This window comes from Meles meles, chromosome 10 (genome assembly GCF_922984935.1).
Source record: "Meles meles chromosome 10, mMelMel3.1 paternal haplotype, whole genome shotgun sequence".
NCBI classification, from domain to species: domain Eukaryota; kingdom Metazoa; phylum Chordata; class Mammalia; order Carnivora; family Mustelidae; genus Meles; species Meles meles.
The window spans coordinates 70,611,163-70,637,100 of NC_060075.1; the positions used below are offsets into that span (position 1 = coordinate 70,611,163).

The 25,938-nt window shown below is 38.5% G+C and overlaps 1 protein-coding gene across 1 annotated transcript in view; it reads right to left on the reverse strand.

Annotated features, from left to right (window-relative positions):
• Positions 1-21,293, reverse strand: part of CASD1 (CAS1 domain containing 1) — a 57,349-nt gene extending 36,056 nt beyond the window's left edge. Inside the window, exons 1-3 of the mRNA XM_046021426.1 lie at positions 20,925-21,293; positions 12,685-12,781; positions 11,996-12,116 (exon numbers count right to left, since the gene is read on the reverse strand). Coding sequence (XP_045877382.1) covers positions 11,996-12,116; positions 12,685-12,781; positions 20,925-21,057 — 351 coding nt within the window. The 5' untranslated portion in view covers positions 21,058-21,293. The remainder of the gene's footprint in view (positions 1-11,995; positions 12,117-12,684; positions 12,782-20,924) is intronic.
• Positions 21,294-25,938: the final 4,645 nt, after the last annotated feature.

The following is a 25,938-nucleotide window of genomic DNA, read 5'->3' on the forward strand; positions in this document are numbered from 1 at the left end:
AGGCAGGCAGAGAAAGAGAGAGAGAGGAAGGGAAGCAGGCTCCCTGCTGAGCAGAGAGCCCGATGCGGGGCTCGATCCCAGGACCCTGGGATCATGACCTGAGCCAAAGGCAGAGGCTTTAACACACTGAGCCACTCAGGCACCGCAGCATTTCACCTTTAAATACATAAAGCATGCATTTCCTAAGAACATAAATATTCTCTTATATAACCACAATACTATAATCCCACCTAAGAAACTTGACATTGATAAAATATTAATATATGGTCCACATTCAAATTTCCCTAATTTCAGGGGCGCCTGGGTGGCTCAGTGGGTTAAGCCTCTGCCTTCAGCTCAGGTCATGATCTCAGGATCCTGGGATCGAGCCCCGCATTGGGCTCTCTGCTCAGCAGGGAGCCTGCTTCCACCTCTCTCTCTCTCTGCCTCCTTGTGATCTCTGCCTGTCAAATAAATAAATAAAATCTTAAAAAAAAAATTCCCTAATTTCACAATAATGTCCTCTCTACAACTCTTCTATTTTAATCTAGAATTCAATTAAAATAAGGTATTTAGTTATCATGTCTCTTTAATCTTTTATAATCTAGAGCAACTCCTGGCCTTTTAAAACCTTCCTACATTGAGTGGAGGGCAAGCAAGATGGTGGAGGAGTAGGAGACCTAAATTTCGTCTGGTCCCAATTTTTAACTAGATCGTTATCAAACTATTCTGAACACCTACAAACTCAACAGGAGATCAAAGAAAAGAATAGCAGCAATTCTATGAACAGAAAAGCAACCACTTTCTGGAAGGTAGGACATGTGGAGAAGTGGATCTGAGGTGATATATGGGATGAGAGACTGTGGGGAGGGAGTCTCCAGTCAGCTGGCTCCGAGCAGTGGAGCACAAAAGTAGAACTTTTAGAAGTCTGCTCCAGTGAGGGAAGTCACTCTAGTGGCTAAGCTGGGGATGGAAACCTTGTGGGGAAAATATGGTCTCGGGCCCTCAGTGTCACAGAAAGACCAGGGTGCCTAAGTATGGCAGAGCTTCCAGGGATCAGAGCCAGGAAGCCAGCTGCAGATACAGAGCCGAGGAGTGGGCTCTCAGCTCGGAGTTGCCAAAACTGTGATCTGTGGCTCAGTCGGGACACTACTCGTCAAGCAGGGACCCCACAAGTGGCAGATCTGGGAAGACCCCCTCCTTCCTCATCTGGGAGGAGTGGCACAGGAGTGTGCTGCAGGAATCTCCTGGGTTTGGAGATTCCAAACGGGGCTGTGCACCAGAGATAGAAACGCTTGGTCCCAGGCTGGGTGAGCACAGGCACAGCAGGCAGAGACCAGGGAGATAGGAGTGACTGACTGCTTTTCTCTAAGGTTGCACTAAGGAGTGGGGCCCTGAGTTCTCATTCCCTCCAGGGCTAGAGATTGGGAGGCCACTATCTTCATTCTCATCCTCCAACGCTGAGTGGAAAGCCTTCAAGGAACAAAAGCTACCGAGAGCAAACCCGAGCAGATTGCTTAGCCTGGCCCCTGGCAAGTACGATGCAATATTACTATCCATCTAGGCAGTCACTGAAAATAGAAGGAGAGATAAAAAGCTTCTAGGACAAACAGAATCTAAAATAATTTGTGATCACCAAACCAGCTCTACAAAAATTGCTGAAAGGGGTCCTCTAAGCAAAGAGAGAGCCTAAACATAACATAGACCAGAAAGGAACAGAGACAATATACAGTACACACACACAGTCACCTTATAGGGAATACAATGGCACTAAACTCATATATTTCAGTAGTTACCCTGAATGTAAATGGGCTAAATACCCTAATCAGAAGACAAAGGTATCAAGTTGCATAAAAACACAAGACCCATCGATACGGTATCTGCAAGAGACTCATTTTAGACCCAAAGATACCTCCGGATTGAAAGTGAGGGGGGAAGAAAACAATTTACCATGCTAATGGACATCAAAAGAAAGCTGGGATGGCAATCCTTATATCACACAAATTAGATTTTAAATCAAAGACTATAATAAGAGATGAGGAAGGATACTATATAATAATTAAAGGGTCTATCCAACAAGAAGATCTAACAACTGTAAATATTTAGGTCCTTAACATGGAGCAGCCAATTATATAAGCCAATTAATAACAAAATCAAAGAAACACATCAACAATAATATAACAATAGTAGGGGACTTTAACACTGCCCTTCCTGAAATGGACAGATCATTTAAGCAAAAGATCAACAAAGAAATAAGGGCTTTTAATGACACACAGGACCAGATGGACTTCACAGATATATTCAGAATATTCCATCCCAAAGAAACAGAATACACATTCTTCCCTAGTGCATATGGAACATTCTCCAGAGTAGATCACATCCTGGGTCACACATCAGATTTCAACCGGTACCAAAAGATTGGGATCATTCCCTGCGTATTTTCAGACCACAATGCTTTGAAACTTGAACTCAGTCACAAGAGGAAAGTTGGAAAGAACTCAAATACATGGAGGCTAAAGAGCATCCTACTTAAGAATGAATGGGTCTACCAGAAAATTAAAAAAGATTTTTAAAAATTCATGGAAATAAATGAAAACGAAAACAAGTGTTCAAAATCTTTGTGAAGCAGCAAAGGCAGTCCTAAGAGGAAAGTATGTAGCATTACCAGCCTTTCTCAAAAAACAAGGAAGGTCTCAAATAACAACCTAATCCTACACCTAAAGGAGCTGGAGAAAGAACAGCAAATAAAGCCTAAACCCAGCAGGAGAAGGGAAATAAAAAAGATTACAGCAAAAATCAATGAAAGAGAAACCAAAAAAATAGTAGAACAGATCAATGAAACTAGGAGCTGGTTCTTTGAAATTCTTTGAAAGAATTAATAAGATTGATAAACCACTGGCCAGACTTATCAAAAAGAGAAAGGATAAATAAATAAAATCATGAATAAAAGAGGAGAGATCACAACCAACACTGAAGACATACAAACAATATATAAGAACATATTATGAACAACTCTTCACCAACAAATTAGACAATCTGGAAGAAATAGAGATGTATAAACTTCCAAAACTGAACCAGGAAGAAATACCTGAACAGACCCATAACAGCAAGGAAATTAAAGCAGTAATCAAAAATCTCCCAAAAAACAAGACCCCAGGGCCAGGTGGCTTCCCAGGGGAATTCCACCAAACATTTAAAGAAGAATTAATACTTATTCTTCTGCACTTGTTCCAAAAAACAGAAATGGAAGTAAAACTTCCAAACTCATTTTATGAGTTTTTTTTTTTATTTTATGAGGCCAGCATTATCTTGATCCCAAAACCAGACAAAGACTCCCACCAAGAATAATTACACACCAATATCCCTGATGAACATGGATGCAAAAATTCTCACCAAGATACTAGCCAATAGGATCCAACAGTGTATTAAATGGATTATTCACCAAGACCAAGTGGGATTTATTCCTGGGATACAAGGTGGTTCAACACCTGCAAATCAGTGTGATACACTACATTAATAAAAGAAAGGACAAGAACCATATGATCCTCTCAATAGATGCAGTAAAAACATTTGACAAAGTATACTATGCTTTCTTGATTAAAACTTCACAGTGTAGAGATTAAGGGTACATACCTCAATATCATAAAACCCATCTATGAAAAGCACACAATGAATAACCTTCTCAATGGAGAAAAACTGAGAGCTTTTCTCCTAAGGTCAGGAACATGGCAGGGCTGTCCACAATCACCACTGCTCTTCAACATAGTACTATAAGTCCTAGCCTCAGCAATCAGACAACAAAAAGAAATAAAAGGTATCTAAACTGGCAAAGAAGAAAGCAAACTCTCACTCTTTGCAGATGATATGATACTTTATGTGGAAAACCCAAAAGATTCCATCCCCAAACTGCTAGAACTCATACAGGAACTCAGTAAGGTGTCAGGATATAAAATCAATGCACAGAAATCAGTTGCATTTCTATACACTGACAGAGAGACAGAAGAAAGAGAAATTAAGAAGTCAATCCCATTTACAACTGCACTCAAAACCGTAAGATACCTAGGAATAAATCTAACCAAAGAGGCAAAGTATCTGTACCAAGAAAACTATAGAATACTCATGAAAGAACTTGAGGAAGACACAAAGCAATGGAAAAGCGTTCCATGTCCATACATTGGAAGAACAAATATTGTGAAAATGTCTATGCTACCTAGGGCAGTCTACACATTCAATGCAATCCCTATCAAAATACCATCAACTTCTTTCACAGAAATGGAACAAATAATCCCAAAATGTGTATGGAACCAGAAAAGACCCCACATAGCCAGATGAATACTGAAAAATAAAAGCAAAACTGATTGTGTCACAATTCTGTACTTCAAGCTCTATTATAAAGCTGTAATCATCAAGACATTATGGTACCAGCAGAAAAACAGACACATAGATCAATGGAATAGAGAGCCCAGAAATGGACCCTCAACTATATGGTCAACTAATCTTCAACAAGGCAGGAAAAAATGTCCAATGGGGGGGGGGGGGGAACCTGTCTTTTCAACAAATGGTGTTCGGAAAATTGGACAGCACATACAGAAGAATGAAACTGGACCACTTCCTGATACCACACATAAAAACAGACTCAAAATAGATGAAAGACCTAAATGTGAGACCGAAATCCATTAAAATCCTTAAGGAGAACCCAGGCAGCAACATCTTTGACCTCAGCCACAGCAAATTCTTCCTAGAAACATCACCAAAGGCAAGGGAAACAAGGGCAAAAATGAACTACTGGGACTTCATCAAGATCAAAAGCTTTTGCACAGCAAAGGAAACAGTCAACAAAACCAGAAGATAACTGACAGAATGGGAGAAGAATATTTGCAAATGACATATCAGATAAGGGGCTAATATCTAAAATCTATAAAGAACTTATCAAACTCAACACCCAAAGAACAAAGAATCCAGTCAAGAAATGGGCAGAAGACATGAACAGACATTTCTCCAAAGAAGACATCCTAATGGTCAGCAGACACATGAAAAAGTGTTCAACATCACTTGACATCAGGGAAATACAAATCAAAACCACAATGAGATACCGCCTCATACCAGTTAGAATGGCTAAAATTAACAAGTCAGGAAACAACAGATGTTGGCAAAGATGCAGAAAAGGGGAACCCTCCTACACTCTTGGTGGGAAGGCAAGCTGGTGCAGTCACCCTGGAAAACCGTATGGAGGTTCCTCAAAAAGTCAAAAATAGAGCTACCCTATGACCCGGCAATTACACTACTAGGTATTTACCCCAAAGATACAAATGTAGTGATCCGAGGGGGCACATGAACCCCAAAGTTTATAGCAGCAATGTCCACAATAGCCAAACTATGGAAACAGCTTAGATGTCCATTGACAGATGAATGGATAAAGATAAAAATATAATGGAATATTATGCAGCCATAAAAAATGAAATCTTGCTGTTTGCAATGATATGGATGGAATTAGAGGGTATTATGTTAAGCAAAATAAGTCAATCAGAGAAAGACAATTATCATATGATCTCACTGATCTGTGGAGTTTGAGAAACAAGGCAGAGGATCACAGGGGAAGAGAGGAAAAAATGAAACAAGATGGAACCTGAGAGGGAGACAAACCATGAGACTCTTAATCTCAGGAAACTAACTGAGTGTGGCTGGAGTGGAGGGTGGTGGGAGAGGGAGACTGGGTGATGGACATTGGGGAGGGTATGTGCTATGGTGAGTGCTATGACAAGACTGATGAATCAGAGTCCTGTACCCAAAACAAATAATATATTACATGTTAATTAAAAAAAAAAACCTTTGTACGTCAATTTATTATATTTATATATATCAAATATTATGCTTATTATTTTTATAGCGTCTATTATTTTTGGTGCTATAATGCACCAAATCTGATTTTAAACAGCATTGTTTAAAATAGTTACCTTCTTGTATATGTTTCTTAATAAATGAATAATAAGAGTTTCCCTAATAATACTTCTATAGGTTCACAGGCTATATAAATGTACACCCTCAGATGATAATGGACATTATTTTCTGAACTGTTTGTAACAATTTATACTCTCACCAACAGTTTGAGATACAGAATCTTTAATAAATCTTGTCAGACTTTTTTTTGCCACTGTAAAATTTAATTTCTGTCACTAAAGTAGGTATATAATGGTATCTCACTACAGTATTCATTTGAAATTCCCAAATTACAAATGTTTAAACACCTTCCAGATTTACACTAGGATTTATGTTTCCTCTTCTTTGAAAAGCCTGGTCATGCTTTTCTTCTTTTGTTTTCTACTGGACTGTTTTTTTTGTTTTTGTTTTTTTCTTAAATTTCTGAATCCTTGTATCTTTTGGATATACGTTATATCTTCTAGTTTGTAGCTTGCTTTTTCTTCTGTAAGGTATCTTTTTTTTTTTAAGATTTTATTTATTTATTTGACAGACAAATCACAAGTTGGCAGAGAGGCAGGAAGAGAGAGAGATGGGGAAGCAGAGAGCCCGATGCGGGGCTCGATTCCAGGACCCTGGGTTCATGACCTGAGCTGAAAACAGAGGCTTTAACCCACTGAGCCACCCAGGCAACCCTGTAAGGTATCTTTTGATGAACAGATTCTCTTAATCGTAAGGTATGTAAATTTATACATCTTTTATTTTATGGTTAGCCCTTTTTGTTTCTTATGTAAGAAACTTTTCCCTACTCGAAGTAATGAAGATATTCCTGCATATCTTTTTTTTTTTTTTTTTTGCTAAAGGTTTAAAAATTTTAGCTTCCATATTTAAGTCTAAATTCATCTAGATGGGGCGCCTGGGTGGCTCAGTGGGTTAAAGCCTCTGCCTTCGGCTCAGGTCATGATCCCAGGGTCCTGGGATCGAGCCCCACATCGGGCTCTCTGCTCCGCGGGGAGCCTGCTTCCTCCTCTCTCTCTGCCTGCCTCTCTGCCTAGTTGTGATTTCTCTCTGTCGAATAAATAAAATATTAAAAAAAAAAATTCATCTAGAAATTATTTCACTTGACGATGTGAGGTAGGGGTTCCAATTTCACCTTTTTCCATCTACATAACTAATTGCCTCAGCATCATTAAGTGGACAGATTTCTTTTTCTCCAGGGATCTTTAATGGCATCTCTGTTATTTATTAAGTCTTTTTATACTCATGTGTTTATTTTATGTTTTTTAAAGACTTACTTATTTAGTTGGGGGAGGGGGAGAAATCTGAAGCAGACTCCTACTGAGCATAGAGCTTGATGCAGGGCTCAGTCTCAGAACCCTGAGATCACGACCTGAGCTAAAATCAAGAGCCAGACACTTAACTGACTGGGCCACCCAGGTGCCCCGCGCATGTTTATTTTAAAGCTCTAGATCACGTTCCATTAGTTTCTTTGTTTAGCTCTACCAATACCACACTGCCTTAATTACAACAGAGTTAAAATAAATCTTGATATTGGAAAGTAAGTCTTTTCTGCCCTTTTTCTTCAGACCTGTTGTAGTTATTCTTGGTCCACTGCCCTTCCACACAAAATTCAGAATCAACTGGTAAAGTTCCATAACATATCCTATCAGGATTTTATTCAAATATAACATTAGGTCTATAGGTCAATTTAGGAATAATTGGCATCTCTACAATATTGACTCTTCCCATTCCAGAATATAGTACATATTACCCATTTATCATTTTAAATTATGCTAGCATAAAGTTTTATGATAATTCTACATACAGATCTTCCACAATTGCTAGGCTTATTCCTATGTACCATATGGTTTTGTTAATATTGTACACGGTAATTTTTAAATGAGTTTGAACTCTATGTTCCTGGTGTGTAGACAAGCACTTCATTTTTAACAGCTTTATTGAGTTACTACAATTAATTTTTGTAGGCTCATCGTAGTATCAGTTATCTAGTTAAAATTTTTAATTTATCTAGTAATTTTCTATAGATTCTTTGAAGTTTTCTTTGTAGATAATTGTGTCATATGAAATTCTGAGTCTATCTCTTTCCAATCTTTACATCTTTATCTTTCCTCGGGTAAGACCTCTAATACAATTTTGAATAAAAGCAGAAATAATGGACATTCTTGTATTCTCTTTAAATTTAACATAAGTATGTCTAACATTTCACCATTCAGACATTTACAGTGGACTTCTAGAATTTTTATCAGGTTAAGTTATAAAATAAAGGAGCTCATCTAATAGAGAAAGGATGATACCACTTCTCTGATGCTGTTGAGGCTTGGTTAATAGTCCAATATGTTGTCATAAAGATTCCACATGTGCTTTGAAAAAATATACTCTCTGATTTTTTAGTGTATTCTTTAAGTATTGAGCTGTTAAGTTCATAAAATCAGCATGTTACTAGTCAACTATATGCTTAGTAATTTCACTTGTTCTATCATTAAATGCATGAGGAGTGAGCAATTCTCTCACTTTGATGGAGGACTTGTCAACTCTTCACTGTAATCGTATTAATTTTGCTTTATACATTTTAAGGTTAATTTATTTCATGACCACGAGTTTAAAATCTTAGTGATTTGAAACTTTTGTCATTAGAAAGTATCTGTATCCTTAATAACACTTTTGCCTTACAATCTATTGTCTTATATTAATATGCTTTATCTTTCTTTAGTATTTGTCTAGTAAATCTTTTCTCATTTTTAATTAAAACCTCCCATAGCTTTTTGTTTTAGTATGTCTTTTTAAGCAGCTGAAAGTTCTTTTTAAAGCCAATCAGAAAATCTGTGTTTACGTGACAAGTTTAGACTACTTGCACTTATTTTGATTGTTTTTATCATTGTACTTTTTGATTTCTATCTCCCTCACACAGTTTTTTTTAAGTATATGTGGAATATATATATAAAAAGTGATTTTTACATGTACATATATGGTTTTGTATAGGTAGATACAAACGCATGTGTATGAGCATATTCATATGTGTGCATGTTATATATGTGCGGGACATATATTTGGCATTAGAGGAGTTTGGTTTTGTTCAATTTTTTTCTTCTTCTGGTTTGGAATTCATACATCCTAATTCTATCCTTTTAGCCCTTGCTGTTGATATTTTACTATCATCTTTAACTTAAGCTCTAAAGTAAGATAATACCTAAAAGAATAAAGGGAAACTTTAGAAAACTTTGTGATCATATCCCTCTGACTTACATGCTATTATTAGCCAGTTCTTTAATACTGTCTTTTTATAAAGATATTATCATTTTATACAGACACTTTCGATTTACATACTTCCTTAGGATTTTCTTCAACCACTGCTTTTTGTATTTCAGATCATTTTTTTCTGAATTATTTCCCTTCTTCCGTTTACGCTTTAGAAAATTCTTTATTATAAATCCATCCAGCAGTAAACCCTTACTGCTTTTGTTTATCTGAAAATGTTCTAAATTTTGAGAATAGACATTTGTATGCTAGGTACACAATTCCAGATTGAAATTTCCTTTGTCTTAGAAGTTTAAAGTTACTATTCTAATGTCCTCTGGCTTCCAATATTACCACTGAGAAATCTGCTGGCCCAAAGCTTCACCTTCTACATACAAAGCATTGCAGCCTTTGGCATCTGTCTTCAGGCCAGCCTGAACCTCCACTGAGTGCCTGCTATTATTGTTCCCATCTCTGGTTTTCACTCATGGTTCGTTCCTTTTCTGGGGAGTGTCTCCCATTTCCTCAAAGTCTAGAAATACATCAACAAGTATATATTTTTTAATATAGGATCTAGCTGGTCTGAGGTCAAAGGGGCCCCCAGAGTATCTAGTTTGCCCTCTGGCTGAAAGCAACACAAACAGGGCTTTTTTTGTTTGTTTGTTTTACTGCAAGACTTCTCAAGTTTTTAATATCCCAGCCTTAAGTAAAACCATCTAAAAGAGAGACATGATGTCCAGCTCTGCCCAAATTTATTGACCAGAGCTTTTTGCAGAACTAGTCTTCTACAAAATGGAATTTGAGAAAAGAGTCCTGTTCTACAGCTTAATTTTTTTTTTTTTTTTTTTGCCTCAACACGGAGAAGAAAAATTCAAATAAAGAATTATCCTCAATACTCCAACTCTTCCCAAGGAAACCCATACCAAGGCTAAAATAATAATAATCAGCCTCTACAATATGCCAGGTTGTGCAAGACACAAGAAATGTATTTTAAAAATAATAATGATAATACACAATCTCTGTCTTCAAGGTGTTTAGACAATGGAACTAAGTAAAATACATTTTGGCAAATGTTCCATCAGCAGTTTGAACTAGTTTCTCAGCAACTGTCTCTCTTAGACTATGACAAACTGTCTTTGTTTCTTTTTTAAATGCACATAAATTTAAATGTATCTTGTTTGATAATTGTGGGTTAACTGAGCACCTCTAGAAAATAAAGACTGGAAACCTAGTGTTATAACCAAGGCTCTGAAACAATGTACCATATTGTACCTACTTTTGGCTGTAAACTAAATCATAGTTTTTTTTAACTAACTGCTGCCAAATCCATTATTCCAATTTTCAGAAATTCATACTAGCCTAGAAATATTAAAACTGCTTCTTTGAAGTTAGAAATCTCTCTACTTCTTACAAGTTCACCGAAAGTATTTTACTTTGAAACTGTGATAATCTCATATCATTAAACAGTTTCAACCCTTCTGTATAGTTTTTTGTATATAAATACAAAATGAAAAATACAATTACAGATATCAAAATAAATGAATAGTGGACTTTATCATCTACCTTTGTTCAAATTTAAAATCTATACTAGCCTTTCCTAGTGGACAGAATCTGGAATAGCCAACAGACTCTTCTCACAGGAATAGTTCCCAAGGATGTAGTGACTATGTTGACTAGATACATACTTAGCTGGGAAGTCCCTCATTTTTCAACTCCTTACCACAGGGCAAACTGAGGGGAACAAGCAGATTTTCATCAAAAAAATCATTACCTATTCCCCGTACAATTCTAAACTTTCTTGTATTTTACATTTCTCTCCCTGCTATCACCCACTCCCAATCATCTACAGTTGAAGACAGGGACTGGAATTTTGGATCACTTTAAAATGTATAAAAAGAAAGATAGCATGAGATAATCCACAAAATATTAACCAATCAACAAATTAACAAATATATGTAGAGAGATCCATTCCTGTTAGTTTTCAAAGACAGATACATTTTTAAAATCAGAAATTTTCTATAAAAAGAGCAGAAATTTGTCACATTGTTGTTTTACGTATATAGTATAATTGCCCAGTGCCAGCTAAGCTGCAGAAAATTACGTCCTGATGGACATTGCTAATAGCAGTGTAAATTAAAATAGTTTAGCAATTTAATCAGTAGTTTTTAAAATGTTTGTATTCTTTAACCTAATATTTGCGTTACAGAGATTCAATTCTACAGAAATAATCTAAAAAGCAGAGTTTTCATGCAAAGATGTAATCAAGAATGTCCTTTTTTTTAAATTATAAAATTAAGAAAAAATAGAAAATTGCAAAAAGAAAAGAGAATTATATAAAATTATACATCCATCCACTCAATAACACATTGCCATTATGAAGATACTTACATTGATTATGTAATAATACGGTGAATTATGGTAAGTGGTGGGAAAAGAAGCAAGACATAAAACTGTACATGCTAAAAGATTACAAGATTATTATCACTTTTTTAAGCAACTAAAAAGAAATACGGCAAAATATGAAAAGAAGAATGAGGGATATTTGCTCTTAGTTTTGTTTCTAAGGAATTCTAAAATGTTTTTCTACTGAAAGAATTTACTATTTCTGAAAATTAGTAGTTTACGGTATAAAAGGTTTACTAATACCTTATCCACCACTTCTCTTGTGTTCTCCATTATGTTCCCCATTGTGGTTACCATCCCTTTTTCCCTCCACCTTTCCCAAAACCAAAGTAAAACTTTTATAGTTCTCTTTGTTAATGTGGAGAGGCATATTCCTCCTATAACTACCCAGTTGGTTAGCTTCTAAAACAATACCCTAATGGAGAGAATAGGTAAGTTTTACCTTATTTCCTTCTTCTTTGAATTGGGGATTGATTATTTTTACGAAAGAATAAAACAGCTGACGAATTCTTGAATCGCCAATAAATGCAATATGTTTATCTACAAGACAGTTCTTTGCTTCACTGAAATCAACAAGGAAACATTAATTGCAGTAATAAAATCAGCACGTTGGCATTTCAAAGCACATAGTTTGTGAAGAAAGTAGTACAGGATTATCATACACACACTTACGTTGCTTTAGAGATAGGTGGCCAGGTTTGTTTAACCAAACAGCCCGTGGACGATTAACTCTACAATGATCAATAATTACAACCCTCATTTATTAAGTGTTTAAGAGGCACTCTAAATGTATCAAGTGCTTTATATCTGTCATCTCAGAATAACTCCATGAGATAGATATTCAAGCCCTAAAGCTACAGTCCTTCACTCACAGGCTACTTACTGCCTTGGGCCTGATTCTCTCTCACGGAGTTAAAGAAGCTTGGACAATTTATTTCCCTAATGTTTTTGGCAGGAATCTTCATCTGGGCTTGCCCCCACCTCCACCCCACCCCCCACTCTGTCAGCAATTCTCTACCATCATAGAGAAAAGTACAATATAGTATTTTCTTTGCTTCAGTAACCCCTCTCCACTAGATATTAAGACCCATGCTAGAAAAGAAAACAAGCAATAAAATGAAGAAACCTTACCTGATTTTGTATTTATGCATCATACAACTGTGAGGCTGCCAAACTTTCTCTCCAAGAAATCTGCCACTTGAGAGAAGGTATTCACATGAGTCATTGCCTGTAATGGTTCAACAGTGTGGTAAACAATAGTCATATATTTGTATGTTGATTATCTGACCTCATGTAAGCTTTCTGAGATGAAAAATTACAAAGTTTTCTATGCTTCACTATACCTTCTAGGTGGATATTACTCATCTATGAGAAGCACAGTAAATATCAATACATTAATATTCAAGAGGATAAAAGCCACTGATGACAGATGCTTCACTGTAGAAGGGACTCCTAATTTTTAAATGCTATATTCAGAACTGCCTTCTGCTTCAGGTCTTTTTCCAGGGACATGATCTCAAACTATTCCTTATATCTGTTTACCACTCCTGGTTGAAAAAGAAAAGTTTAAGGAATAAAAAAGAATGGCTTCTTCAATTACTTTATTCAATTACTATAATGTATAATCCATTTGCACAACTGGAAAAGCAGTAATGAAGATATTTTATATAAACCTATTCCCTGATTTTCACAACTTCCCTGTAAGGAAGTATGCTAGCCCTATTCTGTAAATGTGCAAACAGAAGATTTATTTAAGAACTTCCTATTGAGCTTACCAAAATTTCACCCTGTTACAATTTACAAAGATAAGACTTAGAACTATGTCAGCTACATGGTGGCTGAAGGGATATAGTATCGGTATCAATAACAAATATAGATTTCACAGTTATTAATATTCAGCCTCTCTACTTCTCTTGATGCTCTTGCCTTCCTTTCTGCTCATCAGCCAGCCAACTCCTCCTAGTTTGGTTGAGGCTGTCACGGTTTCATACAGAAAGTTCCACACCTGGGAAACCCTTCAGTTTTGTATAAACGGGAGAGATGGTCCCCCTATTTCCTTTGGCCATTTTATTGGGCATTAGTTTACATGACTCAAGGAGTTTAAAAGGGAGTTGGAGGCATTAAAAAAGTCCAAATACATCAAATGGATAATGGAAAAACAAGATACTTAGAAAAGCCATGGGCTTACAATAAAATATACATATTATTTAAATTACTCTTTAGTTCTTTATTAAAAGTCACAAATAGTTAAGGTCAAGAGAGAGGAACACTATGGCACAAAAATGGTACTGAACCATTTAGGGTTGGGACAGAGAACACCCAACAATATTTAAAGTAGAAAAACACTTCTCTTTTCTCAGCTGGTTATCCATTTATCTGGCCAATGTACAGATAAAAGGTGGTACAAATACAAAATAGGTATGCATAAATAATGAACGTGCTGTTATTTCAGTGTCATAAATGTAAGAGAGAACAGGAAGACAAAGTGAAAATACTGCATTGTTGTGTTGGTAGAAAACTGGATAGGGAAAGCAAAAATATAAATTATTAAAATTTCGCAATTATATATATAGCCTGTGCAGGTTTTTTTGGGAGGGGGTATTTCAAAGATTTTTTAATAACATCTCTGTAAGAAAACAATAAATAATCAGTTCTTAATTCTTTCCAATTATTAAAAACTAATTCTAGTTCTAAAAAACAAAATTAAGATACATAAATAATCAAGAAGGAGTAAAGAAAGGACTATAACAACACATAATTAAGTTTTTTTCCTAAGAACATCCTTCTGCTTCATTCTTTTATAATGGTTCTATATTAAAAATCTAGTAAATGTTTAAAATTAGAATGAAAATTCCATACTTATAGCATTTCTAGCTCTTTAAATACATCTACAAACCAAGCAAAAAGTTAGTAATTTGTATTTTCTAAAAAACTTAATAGAAGTTGCAAATAACTAGGCATTAATTCTGTGGACTTTTTCTTCCATCTCCCTTCCTTTTGTTGTTGTTATTTAATTTTTCTTTTTTTAATATAATTTGAAACAGAAGCACACATTCAGTATGTGGAATTCTATTATTTGTTAAGTATCTACAGGGTTTTCAATACGGTTTTATGAAGATGAAAGTACAATACCAACATCTTAAAATAACCAGTCTTTTCTCTACCAGAAAATGTGTTTAAAAATGCAGAGTTCTTTTTTTCCTCACTACTACCACTCGCACATTGTTTTTTAGTAGTTCAGCTAGTGGGGAAAAAAACAGCTCTAGACTGACGAATCCATATTGCACCCACCCCCTAAACAGATCTGTGGAGTTGCCACTAACCAAAAGGCACTAGAAACATCGTATTTTAGAAACCACTGGTCTTGGGACACCTGGGTGGCTCAGTCAGTTAAGCGTCTGCCTTCAGCTCAGGTCATGATCCCCGGGTCCTGGGATTGAGTCCAGCATGGGTCTCCTTGCTCAGGGAGGAGCCTGCTTCTCCCTCCGCCTGCCGCTTCCCTGCTTGTGCTCTCTCTCTCTCAAAATAAATAAAATCTTAAAAACAAAACAAAACAAAACAAAACAAAACTACTGGTATTTCCAGGAAAGAAACTTTTAATTTGCTAATGAATGCTAGCTGATGATGATGCTTCTTAATATATTTTATGATGCAAAGTTTTTTGCTTTTTTTTTTTAGTAACCTTTGTATCTGAAATCGATAGCCTCTGTATAGTATTGATTGAGGTTCTGTCAGAGGACAGAATGTTTATCAGCTATTTTAATAGATAGAATCTAATATAAAGAACTCTTAGAAAAGTAAAAGAACTGCTAACTAGACAACCGAAAAGGCAAGAGACTTTCTTATACTTGTCTGAAAAATAATATAAATAATGGTGATAGTAACTACTATTTAAACTAATTGAAAACAAATTAACCTAATCTAAAAAAGAAAATTCCCACAAAACTCCAGGCTCTGAAACAAGCTCCCTTTTCCTGAGACGTATTTTTGGACCAAATCACTAAATGTAATCTAGATGTTAAAATAAATTTAAGTCCCATATCTTTATCATGTATACTAAGTATACATAAATATCTGCTGGCACATATTTTCCTTTCAAAATCTACCCAGAAAAACTCCAAACAAAAGAAAACAAAAAAATCCCAGTCATTATTTTCATTCGTCTCATATAATTTTGATAGCTAGTTTAAAACAACCAGTATGAGATGCAAGTTGCCAAGTGCTCGGATGAATCAAGCTAGAAACAAAACAAAATAAAATACAAAAAAAACTACACACACATACAACTAAAGGGAGAGAACTATCTACGCCAGCTATCTCCAATACTAAGATTATCTGGATGAATGGCTGTCCTCCTCCTCAGTCTATTATTTTAACCATAAGCATTTTGTTTGTCAATCCAAAGTCTCAGGTTTTTATGTATAACTTTTCTATAATAGAAAGATACTAAAAACAACCCGGACCCGGACCCCAGCAGCAGCTCACTCCAGGCCCAAGTAAGTAAAAAGACAAACACATGTTTTTTAAAAAAGGCTGAAAAACAAAATATAACAACTAAAGAAAACATCTAATGTGTTAAGTAAACCATAGCTTGTTTTTCCCTTTGAATAGAATACCTCTGGCATTCTGCACCTTAGACTGGCTAAATCATCCTACCAAAGCTATCTGTTTCATACTACCAACCATGAAAATGTCAGACCATAAAGTTTTTAACGTGATTTGTGTAATGTTTTGTTTGCCTAAAATTCAGCAAGGTCACACTTTGGTCTATGTTGAAAAATCACCTTTTACATTTTTCTTTTGACAAACTAGGAGTGGCCTCTATTACAGATGCTGTCATATAGATCAGAATCGTTCTGGCAAAGAGAGAAAAGGCTAAGAGACCAAGAGTTGCTTCCTTCTTACTTTAATTTCTGAACTTTGAACTCACTTTTCTCCCAAACATGCAATAATATTTAATATTTGCATTTAATATGCCTGGTGACAGAAAGGAATTAGATCTCAAGAAAATTAAGGCATTTGAGACAAATTTACTTTATCAATTAAAAAATTAAAATTTATCCAGATTGGAACTACACTTAAAGCTATAGCTACTGGCCTCTTGTCACAGAAATGATGTTTTTAATCCGTAATCACAATATTCATGGACATTTTGTGATTTAGTAATGTTAGAGATTGAGAAAATTCAGAAAAACATAGCTAAAAGGATTTTTTTTTTTAGATTATTTATTTATTTATTTGACAGAGAGAGAGATCACAAGTAGGCAAAGAGGCAGGCAGAGAGAGAGGAGGAAGCAGGCTCCCTGCGGAGCAGAGAGCCTGATGTGGGGCTCGATCCCAGGACCCTGAGATCATGACCTGAGCCGAAGGCAGCGGCTTAAACCACTGAGCCACCCAGGCGCCCCTAGCTAATAGGATTATTATTTAAAATGTCATTCTACCACTTTATATGAAAGTAATATTAATAATAAAGAAACCCCTTGGGACATCTGGGTGGCTCAGTGGGTTAAAGCCTCTGCCTTCGGCTCAGGTCATGATCCCAGGGTCGTATGATCAAGCCCCACATAGGGCTCTCTGCTCTGTGGGGAGCCTGCTTCCTCCTCTCTCTCTGCCTCTCTGCCTACTTGTGATCTCTGTCAAATAAATAAATAAATAAAAAGATACCCCTCTATCTTCTAAAGTTGAGATCAGAACATACTATTAGAACATGAAATTCAATGAAAACCAAAAGAACCAAATAAAAGGAGAAAAACAGAAGGAAATAAGGACTTTGAGAATCTACTTATCCAATTATGCTTTATGGAATTCCTTCTGTATGTTAAGCTCAGACGATTTAAAGGTGCATAAAATGCCCTTGGAAGCTCACAGTTTGTGTGGGGAAGATGGATACAAATTACTATGATACAACGGAAGTGTGTACTAATTGTTATAGAAACACTAGATTCCTAATTCTTTTTTCTGTGGTGGTGACATTTGAATCAGACCCTGAAAGAAAAATCTGCACTTCCTTTTAAGGAGAGAGGTCACTGCAGGCAGAGAAAATTAGGTATCTGTGAGATGTGTAAAAAGGCAAAGCATATTGAGACTGTGAGACTGGAGTTTAGAAAGAAGGATAAAGATAAACATAGGTAATAAAAAGTAAGCTGGTCAGATTTTGAAGTTTTACAAATTCAACTTTTAGAAAACCATTTTACTTGAAACGGAAAACTCTTGACTGGTACTGTGAGGCTGAATTAGTGTTTCTAAATGATTTAATTCATGTCCCTCTGGAAAATGCTTTCTCACTCCATCTTCTATACATCACCACTGTCTAAGGAGCTCTGAGAAAGGCAGTCTATAACCTAATGGCATGAGGCGGACTAACTGGGTTGTAAATCCTAGCTCAATCACTGACTAATTGTGTGTCCTTAGGCAAGTTAACCTCTCATGGCTCATCTTTAAAATGTAAATAATACTGTAATTCGCTGGATCTAAGACCACTGATTATAAGACACATCACTATTTTATGTAACACTAGGAAAAAATGTTATCAATTAAACTTTGACATGCAATAAAGTTTTAAGAATTTGTCCTGATTACAGAGATGTCAAAAATGGCGGGGTGGGAAGAAATATGGTAATTTCATCTACCTCACAGAATGGTTGTAAAGACAAAAAGAGTTCCAGCATGTAAAAACCTTAGTAGAGCAGCATCTGGCATATAATAAGTACTCAAAGTTAGCATGTAGTGTTTACCAAGCTTTACTTTCTTTGGTACTTAATTCTTTCTTTCCTTTGGATAGTTTGTAAAGCAAGAGATACTGAAGATGGGTATTCAAGCTGCATTCACTCTACCTTGCCTGAGGCGTCTGCACACCCACACACTGGAGATTTTTTTTTTTTTAAGATTTTATTTATTTATTTGACAGAGAGAGATCAAAGTAGGCAGAAAGGCAGGCAGAGAGAGTGAGAGGGAGCAGGCTCCCTGCCGAGCAGAGAGCCTGATGCGGGACTCGATCCCAGGACCCTGAGATCATGACCTGAGCCCAAGGCAGCGGCTTAAACCACTGAGCCACCCAGGCGCCCCACACACTGGAGATTTTAACATAAAGCATAAACCTCTGTATCTAATGTAAAGTCCTTTCTTATTCTAAAGATTTATGATAATGTGATTCAAGTATAGGGTTATCTTTGTGTGAAGAACATTACATCTCACTCAGTTTGACTCTGCCAAAGCAGGAGGATGTCTAAAAACTTCTTGGTAGGATCATTATTTTTCCCAAACAGTCTCTGGCTCAAGTTCTTGACATTCAGTCTGGGCAAGTACACACACCAGGTGTACTGCTCTGCACTGAAGACACCGAAGCACCTACGGAAGCTGATGACTAGCTTCTGGCGGAGGATTTATAAACAACCCCAGATTGCTACACTGACTCATAAAGTTCCATCTGACATTCTGTTTTCTCTGCTGATGACAGATCTTGAAAGGATGAAATACAGAATCTAACTATAATAATTAGTACCCAAGCTTATCAAAAGACAAAAGCACAATATAAAAAGAAAGGGGGGGGGACCAGATATTTATCTTTAGCACTGTAGCACCACAGTTAGAACATTTACCTTCACATAAACAAATCAAGTTGGGTTACTGTCATCTTATACCAAACTAACATAAAATGATTAATAGTAGTTAGGAAATTTTCTTCAAAACAACCTCGAGTGCAGGGGCACCTGGGTGGCTCGGTGGGCTAAAGCCTCTGCCTTCAGCTCAGGTCATGATCCCAGGGTCCTGGGATCGAGCCCCACTTTGGGCTCTCGGCTCGGCGGGGAGCCTGCTTCCTCCTGTCTCTCTCCCTCTCTCTCTCTCTGCCTACTTGTGATCTCTGTCAAATAAATAAATAAAATCTTAAAAAAAAAAAAAAAAAAACAATCTCGAGTGCATCAACATTGCTAGTTTCACTTTACATGTGAGAGTGTCTGGTTTCTGTTAGATCCACCCAGGATGAACCAAAGCCCAGCCAGATCTATGGCTGTGACCTAGGGGAGGGTGAAAGAGAAAGGCCAAAGGGTATAAAGAATTTAACTTTTAAAATCGATTCAGTGCATTTATATACAGAGATATTCAGCCAGTATGGTACTAAAGATTTTTAATCCTCAAGAATTGCAGGAAAATAAAAAAACAGCAAAACTGCTCAAAATATCCTACACTTTGAAAGATCTCCTGGGATGAGAACAGAGCTCAGATTCCAATACCCCACTTACTGGATATTTTGCCAAAGTGGGTGTGAAGTTTAATGGGAATAGCGTTAAATGTGCACCTGTCCATTACACATTACATCTTGACCAATTAATCTCATAGTCACCCAGAGCTGTCCAGAAAATGGCTTCGATAATACTAAGAGCCAAAAATAAAAGATTCTATCATTATTAATTTCCCTCAGCTTGCTAGCCTCTCTGCTAGTGGCATTTTAACAGAGAAAATTAAAAAAAAAAAAAATCAATCAACAAGGACAAGTAAATATCTCTTGATTACTGAAAGATAATTCGTTTTGAAATAAGGTCATATTTCCTTTTACCCTTCACACCAATTTCAAAACCCACACGAAGGCCTCCTTTCAAACTGCTTCCATCGTAACTTCCTTGCCCACCTCGACTCCTGTCAACCCGTAACTTTTCTATCTGCCCCAGTGCCTTTACTTTGTAAAAAGTGTGCAACCAGAACCCTTTAAACGTTTCTGAATCACAGAGGCTGGGTGATACCTCCTCCATTTGGCCAAGGGCATCTTTTGCCAGCTGTCGCCGGGCGGCAGAGGAAAATGGGGCGGCCCTTGCCGCTGTCCAACAACAGCTCGGCTCTGCAGTACAGGGCAGAAGCCGGATTAAACAAAAGCCAAAAAGAGCCTAACCCCTAGGGCTCAGAATCGACGACCCCAACTCTGGCAAAGGTGCTCCTGGCCTGGCGGCCTCCGCCTTCGGCGTCCCCGGTTGGCCCCCAGGTCCGAGGGTCCGACCTGGTGCACTCGAGGCCCGGGTCTGGCGCGGCTCCCCCGGCCCAGCTGGCGCAGGAGCCCGGACCCCGAGAGCAGCTTGCGCCAGGCCCGGATCTGCTGCCCGGACCGCTGCGCCGGCGGCTCAGGGGCCCCAGGACCACGGGCCCTTTTCTCGGGGCGGCCCGCACTGGGGTCCGCTCAGTCGGCCCAGGGGCGCCCGGCCCGCAGCCAGGGCCACCTGGGGGCACGTGGGGGCACCTCCTCCCCGCCGGCCCAGCGCGCGGGCTGGCGGGCGGGCGGGCGAACGCGTGAGCGTGGGCGTGTGTTGGGCGAGGGGGGCGGCCTCCAGCCGCCGCGTCGCCTCCTCCCCCGGCCAGCCCAGGCAGGGGGAGGGCCCGCTCACCTCGGTAGCGGCGGGAGGCGAGGTGGCACGCTGCGAGGAGCAGCACGGCCACCAGCGCCAGCACCTTGGCGCTCCTCACGCTGAAGTAGTGGTTGATCTCCCGCTTGCCCAGGTTGTAGGCCAGAGCCGCCATCTTGGTTCCTCCATGACAACAGTGCGCGGCGGAGCGGGGAAGGGGCGCCGCACAGGGGCAGCACTGGGGCTGCCGCCGCCGCAGCCAGGCGAGGAGCCGCAGCCAGTCCCCGCGGCCGCCACCCGCGCCTCCCGCCGGGGAGCCTGACCCCACTGCCGCGGCGCCCCGGGCCTCCACCTGCCCCTCCTCGGCCGCGGCCGCCTCGGCGGCTTTACCCCAGCTTCCCCACCCCTGCTCGGCAGTGCCGGTTCCCCAGGCGCCCTGGACGCCTGTCTCCTCCCCTTCCTCCTCCTCCCCTTTAGCCTCCTGCCTTAATAGCGGCTGCGCCTGCGAAGGGGGTCCGGATGCCCAGTGCTCTGGGGTCGCGGGCCGCAGACCGCTCTCCGGGGTCACGGGGTCATGGGCTCTGGCGGGCGGCGGCAGCGGCAGGGACATGAGGATGTGAGTGGAGGGGACAAGGGGTCCAACTTAGCCCAAAAGCGAGCCCTGGGGCTTTCTCCTGTCTTTCTGGCCACTACCTGAGCCCAGGTTGGAGGAAACAGAACTACGGGTCACGTTATTCTACTCCCCTCTTCCCCAAGAGATCCTTTTCCTTATCTTTCTACGCCCCCCCGCCCCCCCCCCGAACTTAACCAGGTGGATGTGATATTCCTGGCGTCTGGTCAGTCTGGCTGATCCTACACGCTTGCCAGGTGTTGAAATTGCTGATAGCCCGAGCACCCAACCCACGAAGAAGACTAGTGAACTCTTAAACTTACTTTCTTGGCCCATTTCTCTTGAAACTTAAAAAAAGAAAAATTGCCCAGTTCCAGTGGGCGAAGGTACACCAAAGTGCAGAGTAGAAGGTACGGAATGAGCCTAGTTTGGTGTTGGTGTTGAGGGGAAAAGATCTTCGGTCTTCATTTGTATTTATGTCAGGGTTGGCTAGGTGGATGCGCCAAACATTAAAAAGTGTGCTCATGACAATCATTCCTGCTCCTAAAGTTGGTTAATGTTTTGTGGTTATCCATAAAGCAAGCATGCCTTTGCTTTTATTAAGCATTAGCCCTCACCCAATTTTTTTTTTTTTTTTTTTTTTTGGTCTCTCCTGTGCTGCCCTCCAGATGGAAATGGTTATTTACATAGCTTTCCTATCTATTTGCCTTGTTTAAAGTGAGTCACTGGTTAGGTGGGGTGTTTTCAAGTATTCTTGACAACTTTCCCATTTAGCCATTCCTGAACTTGTGTTTATGAACCCCTCTTAAAATTATAGAATGTAAGATTTGAAGGGACTATTGAGTTCTTGTCATCCCAACTCTTTTCATCCAAGAACTCCTTTTATTATGTTTTCATCCGTGGACCCCATATCTTGAAAGATTTTGTCACTTAAATGAAATCACATACATCACTGTCATGGATGTAATGCTAATAAGCAATAAAGTTAAATAAGTGTACAAACACTAGGCACTGTTCCCTGGAAATGGTCGCTTAATTTTGGCTGTCACTCTTCTGATCCAAGGTTGATCACATGCTGGAGGAATTAAATCAGATATTGTAAAAACCAGATAAATAACTCTGCTAACAGCATATGGTCCGCCAATAACATCCTAGCAATTTCTATGATGTCATCAACAGCAAATTAGAATTTCTGATCAGCGTGTGATAACCAGTGTTGGCCCGCAGGATTGATTTAATGCCTGCCAAAAGTAAAGAAACTTGACATTTTATTTAATTGCAATTTCCAGAAGGCTTTCTGAAATATTGTAAATAGCTTGTGGACTTCGTTCTTCCTTACCCCTAGTTTAAAGCTAATCCCTCTCCTCTGCTCTAAATCTCTTCCCATCCCTTTTCTTGGGGTGTTGATGACTCCCATCAGTCATCCCTATGTCAATCATCCTTCTCTGTGTCTTCTTTAAGTCTCCCTCTCTCCTGGCTGTTTCCCTTCTACCAATACGTTTCTCCTTTTAATGAAATATATTCATGGACTATTTCTGTGTGTTTACTGCTACATTTCTCTTTCTTCTCTGACAAGTATCTAGAAAGAGTAATTGACTTTGAGGTCTCCACTGGCTCCACTCCCTTTCCCCCTTCTAAATAACTCTCAAATATGAGGTCTGTGCTCTAGCCTCTTGCTGTTGCCTTGGTTAAGGCATAATTTCTTGCCTGAATTTCCTATTCCTTTCACTCATCTTCCCAATTCTGGCTCAAAAATCCAATCTCACTGCTTCTCTGCCATATCTCTAACCAGACTGAACTTTTCAAAGCTCAAATCTGATGATGTTAAAAACTCGATAGTGGTTCCATGTTCATTTGCCTACCCCTAAACCATCCAGAACGCTTACTAATGCTCTGCAGGTTACCTCACCCCCTAATAATCTGATAAAAAGAGAAATCATCTCATAGGAACACTTACAGATGTGCATTACTTAAACACAAAACCAGAAACAACTACTACATTTATCCCTCTTCTTCTAACCAAATATCTATTTCTCAATTTACCACAGGAGGTCATGATAAAGAGGACAAGAAAAGGAGACGAAATGGAGCAGCCAGAACGTTAGGAGGAGCACAATTTTGAGGTGAGACTCTTCTGGCATAAACTGTTTCTGTTTCAATATATCCATTCATTAGTTTATATTGATCTACTTTTTTATTATGGTATAATTGACATCTAACATATTAATCTTAGGTGTGCAATGTAATGATTTGACATATATATTTATATATGAAGTATTACACAATGATCTAGTTAATATCAGTCACGATACATAATTAAAAGATTTTTTTCTTGTGATGAAAACTTTTAAGATCTACTCTCAGCAACTTTGAAGTACCCAATACAGTATTATTAACTATTCTTCTTTTCAGATTTGAAAAATTCCTTTCTCTTCCTAAAGCTGCCTCTTTCATCTGTGTCTTGGTATATCCCTGTTTGAGAACTTGGTCTCTTAAGTTTCCCTTCTTTATTTCTATCTTCTATTTATTCCTCTTCACTGTTTGCCCTACAGATAAGCTCAAATGTTTCCAATTTAAAACACTTTTCTTAATTCACTACACAATCTCTCTTCTCCCTATCGAACTTCTTTTTTTAAATTATTATTATTTTTAAAGATTTTATTTATTTATTTGACAGATAGAGATCACAAGTAGGCAGAGAGGCAGGCAGAGAGAAAGAGGAGGAAGCAGGCTCCCTGCTGAGCAGAGAGCCTATGCAGGGCTTGATCCCAGGACCCTGAAATCATGACCTGAGCCGCTGAAGGCAGAGGCTTTAACCCACTGAGCCACCCAAGTGCCCCCCTATTGAACTTCTTGAAGGAACAATCTGTGATTACCCTCTTTTCCTTTCATTCTTTTCTTCTCTTTCCTTCCTTCCTTCCCTTCTTTCTTTCCTTCCTTCCTTCTTTCTTTTCTTTTTTCTTTTCCTTTTCTTTCTTTCCTTTCTTCCTTTCTTTCACTGCTTAATTGATTTTTAAGAACTTGAAAACTGACTTCTCCTCCTATTACTTTACTTAAACCACTTGTTCAAATGTCATCCACATCCTAAATGACCAAATCCAATATCTTTATCATAGCTTTATCCTCCTTCCCTAAGCAGCGTTGTTGGAATATTTGCTTTCTTAAAATCTCTTTTTTTTTTACTTCTATGACACTACAGCCTTCTCTCTCTCCTTTCTCACACGTCTCCAAGAAAAATCCTCTTGCTTTTTCAAATCCTTATATGTAAGTACTTTTCAGAGTTTGCTTGTTTGCTTACTTTTCTTCTTGGGAAACCTATGTTACAAGTTGGCTTCAACTATCACTTTGGATCCATGCATGCAACTTCGATTCCTCTCATGTGCTCTAGACTTCGTTCATATATCTCAGGGATAGCTTCACTGAGTATCTCCTGGTACCTTAGATTCAATGTGTTGGAAACCAGTTTTATATAACTTTGAAACCCATTCATTCTATTATGTTTACCATTTAGTTTACTGATACTACTGTCTTCAAGTCATGCCTCCTAATTTTTGACTCATCTTTCTCCTCTGCCTCAGCAAGTATGGGTTTTTAGTTGGGTGTGTGATCACAGATTAGCCATTGGAGAGTCAGAACAAAGTATAAAACTTTTATTTCTAGTGAATTCCTGTTAAAAATGATTTTAAAAGATAATTTAGGTGATAAAAACAAACTTCACTTTACACCTTATGAAATGGATAGCTCCTTTCACAGAACTGCAAAATGTGGTGGAAGGCAAGGAATTTTTATTGGATAAAAAAATAAAGAACCAAGGAAGAGAAAAAGAGACAATATCTAATTGGCTGGCGTCACATAGTCAATTTGGGAATGAAAAGAAACAAAATAAGTATACAGTCCAGAGCTAGCTTGGCGTTTACATATTGGCTCACTGCATTTCTGGTTAAGTGGGGGCATTTACAGAGACACAAAACTTAGACAGTTTTTGATTTGCTGATGTGGCATGTCTGGGCAGGAATGGCTTATCATAGATCTAGGAAGTTATTTCAATATTCCTAACCACAATAAAATAAGGTTTTATTACTATTTCATGTAAATGCTTCCCTGGTACTCTAACTTGTTCTGTAAGTAGAGTCATGTCAAGTGCACATGGAGAGGAATCCTGAGGGGAGTGTGGGAATTCACATTTGTGAAGAGATCAGCAATAGCTCACTTATTTGTTGACTTTAAGCATATTGTACCTACAAGCCTAGCAAATGGATTGACAGATTGTATTATCTACTTTTATTTAAACTCACAGAATAGAAGATGACTTAAAAATCCCTATGGTAAATGTGAACTGAAGATGATTCTAATTATAAAAGCACTAGTGGGGCACCTGGGTGGCTCAGTGGGTTAAAGCCTCTGCCTTTGGCTCAGGTCATGATCCCAGGGTCCTGGGATCGAGCC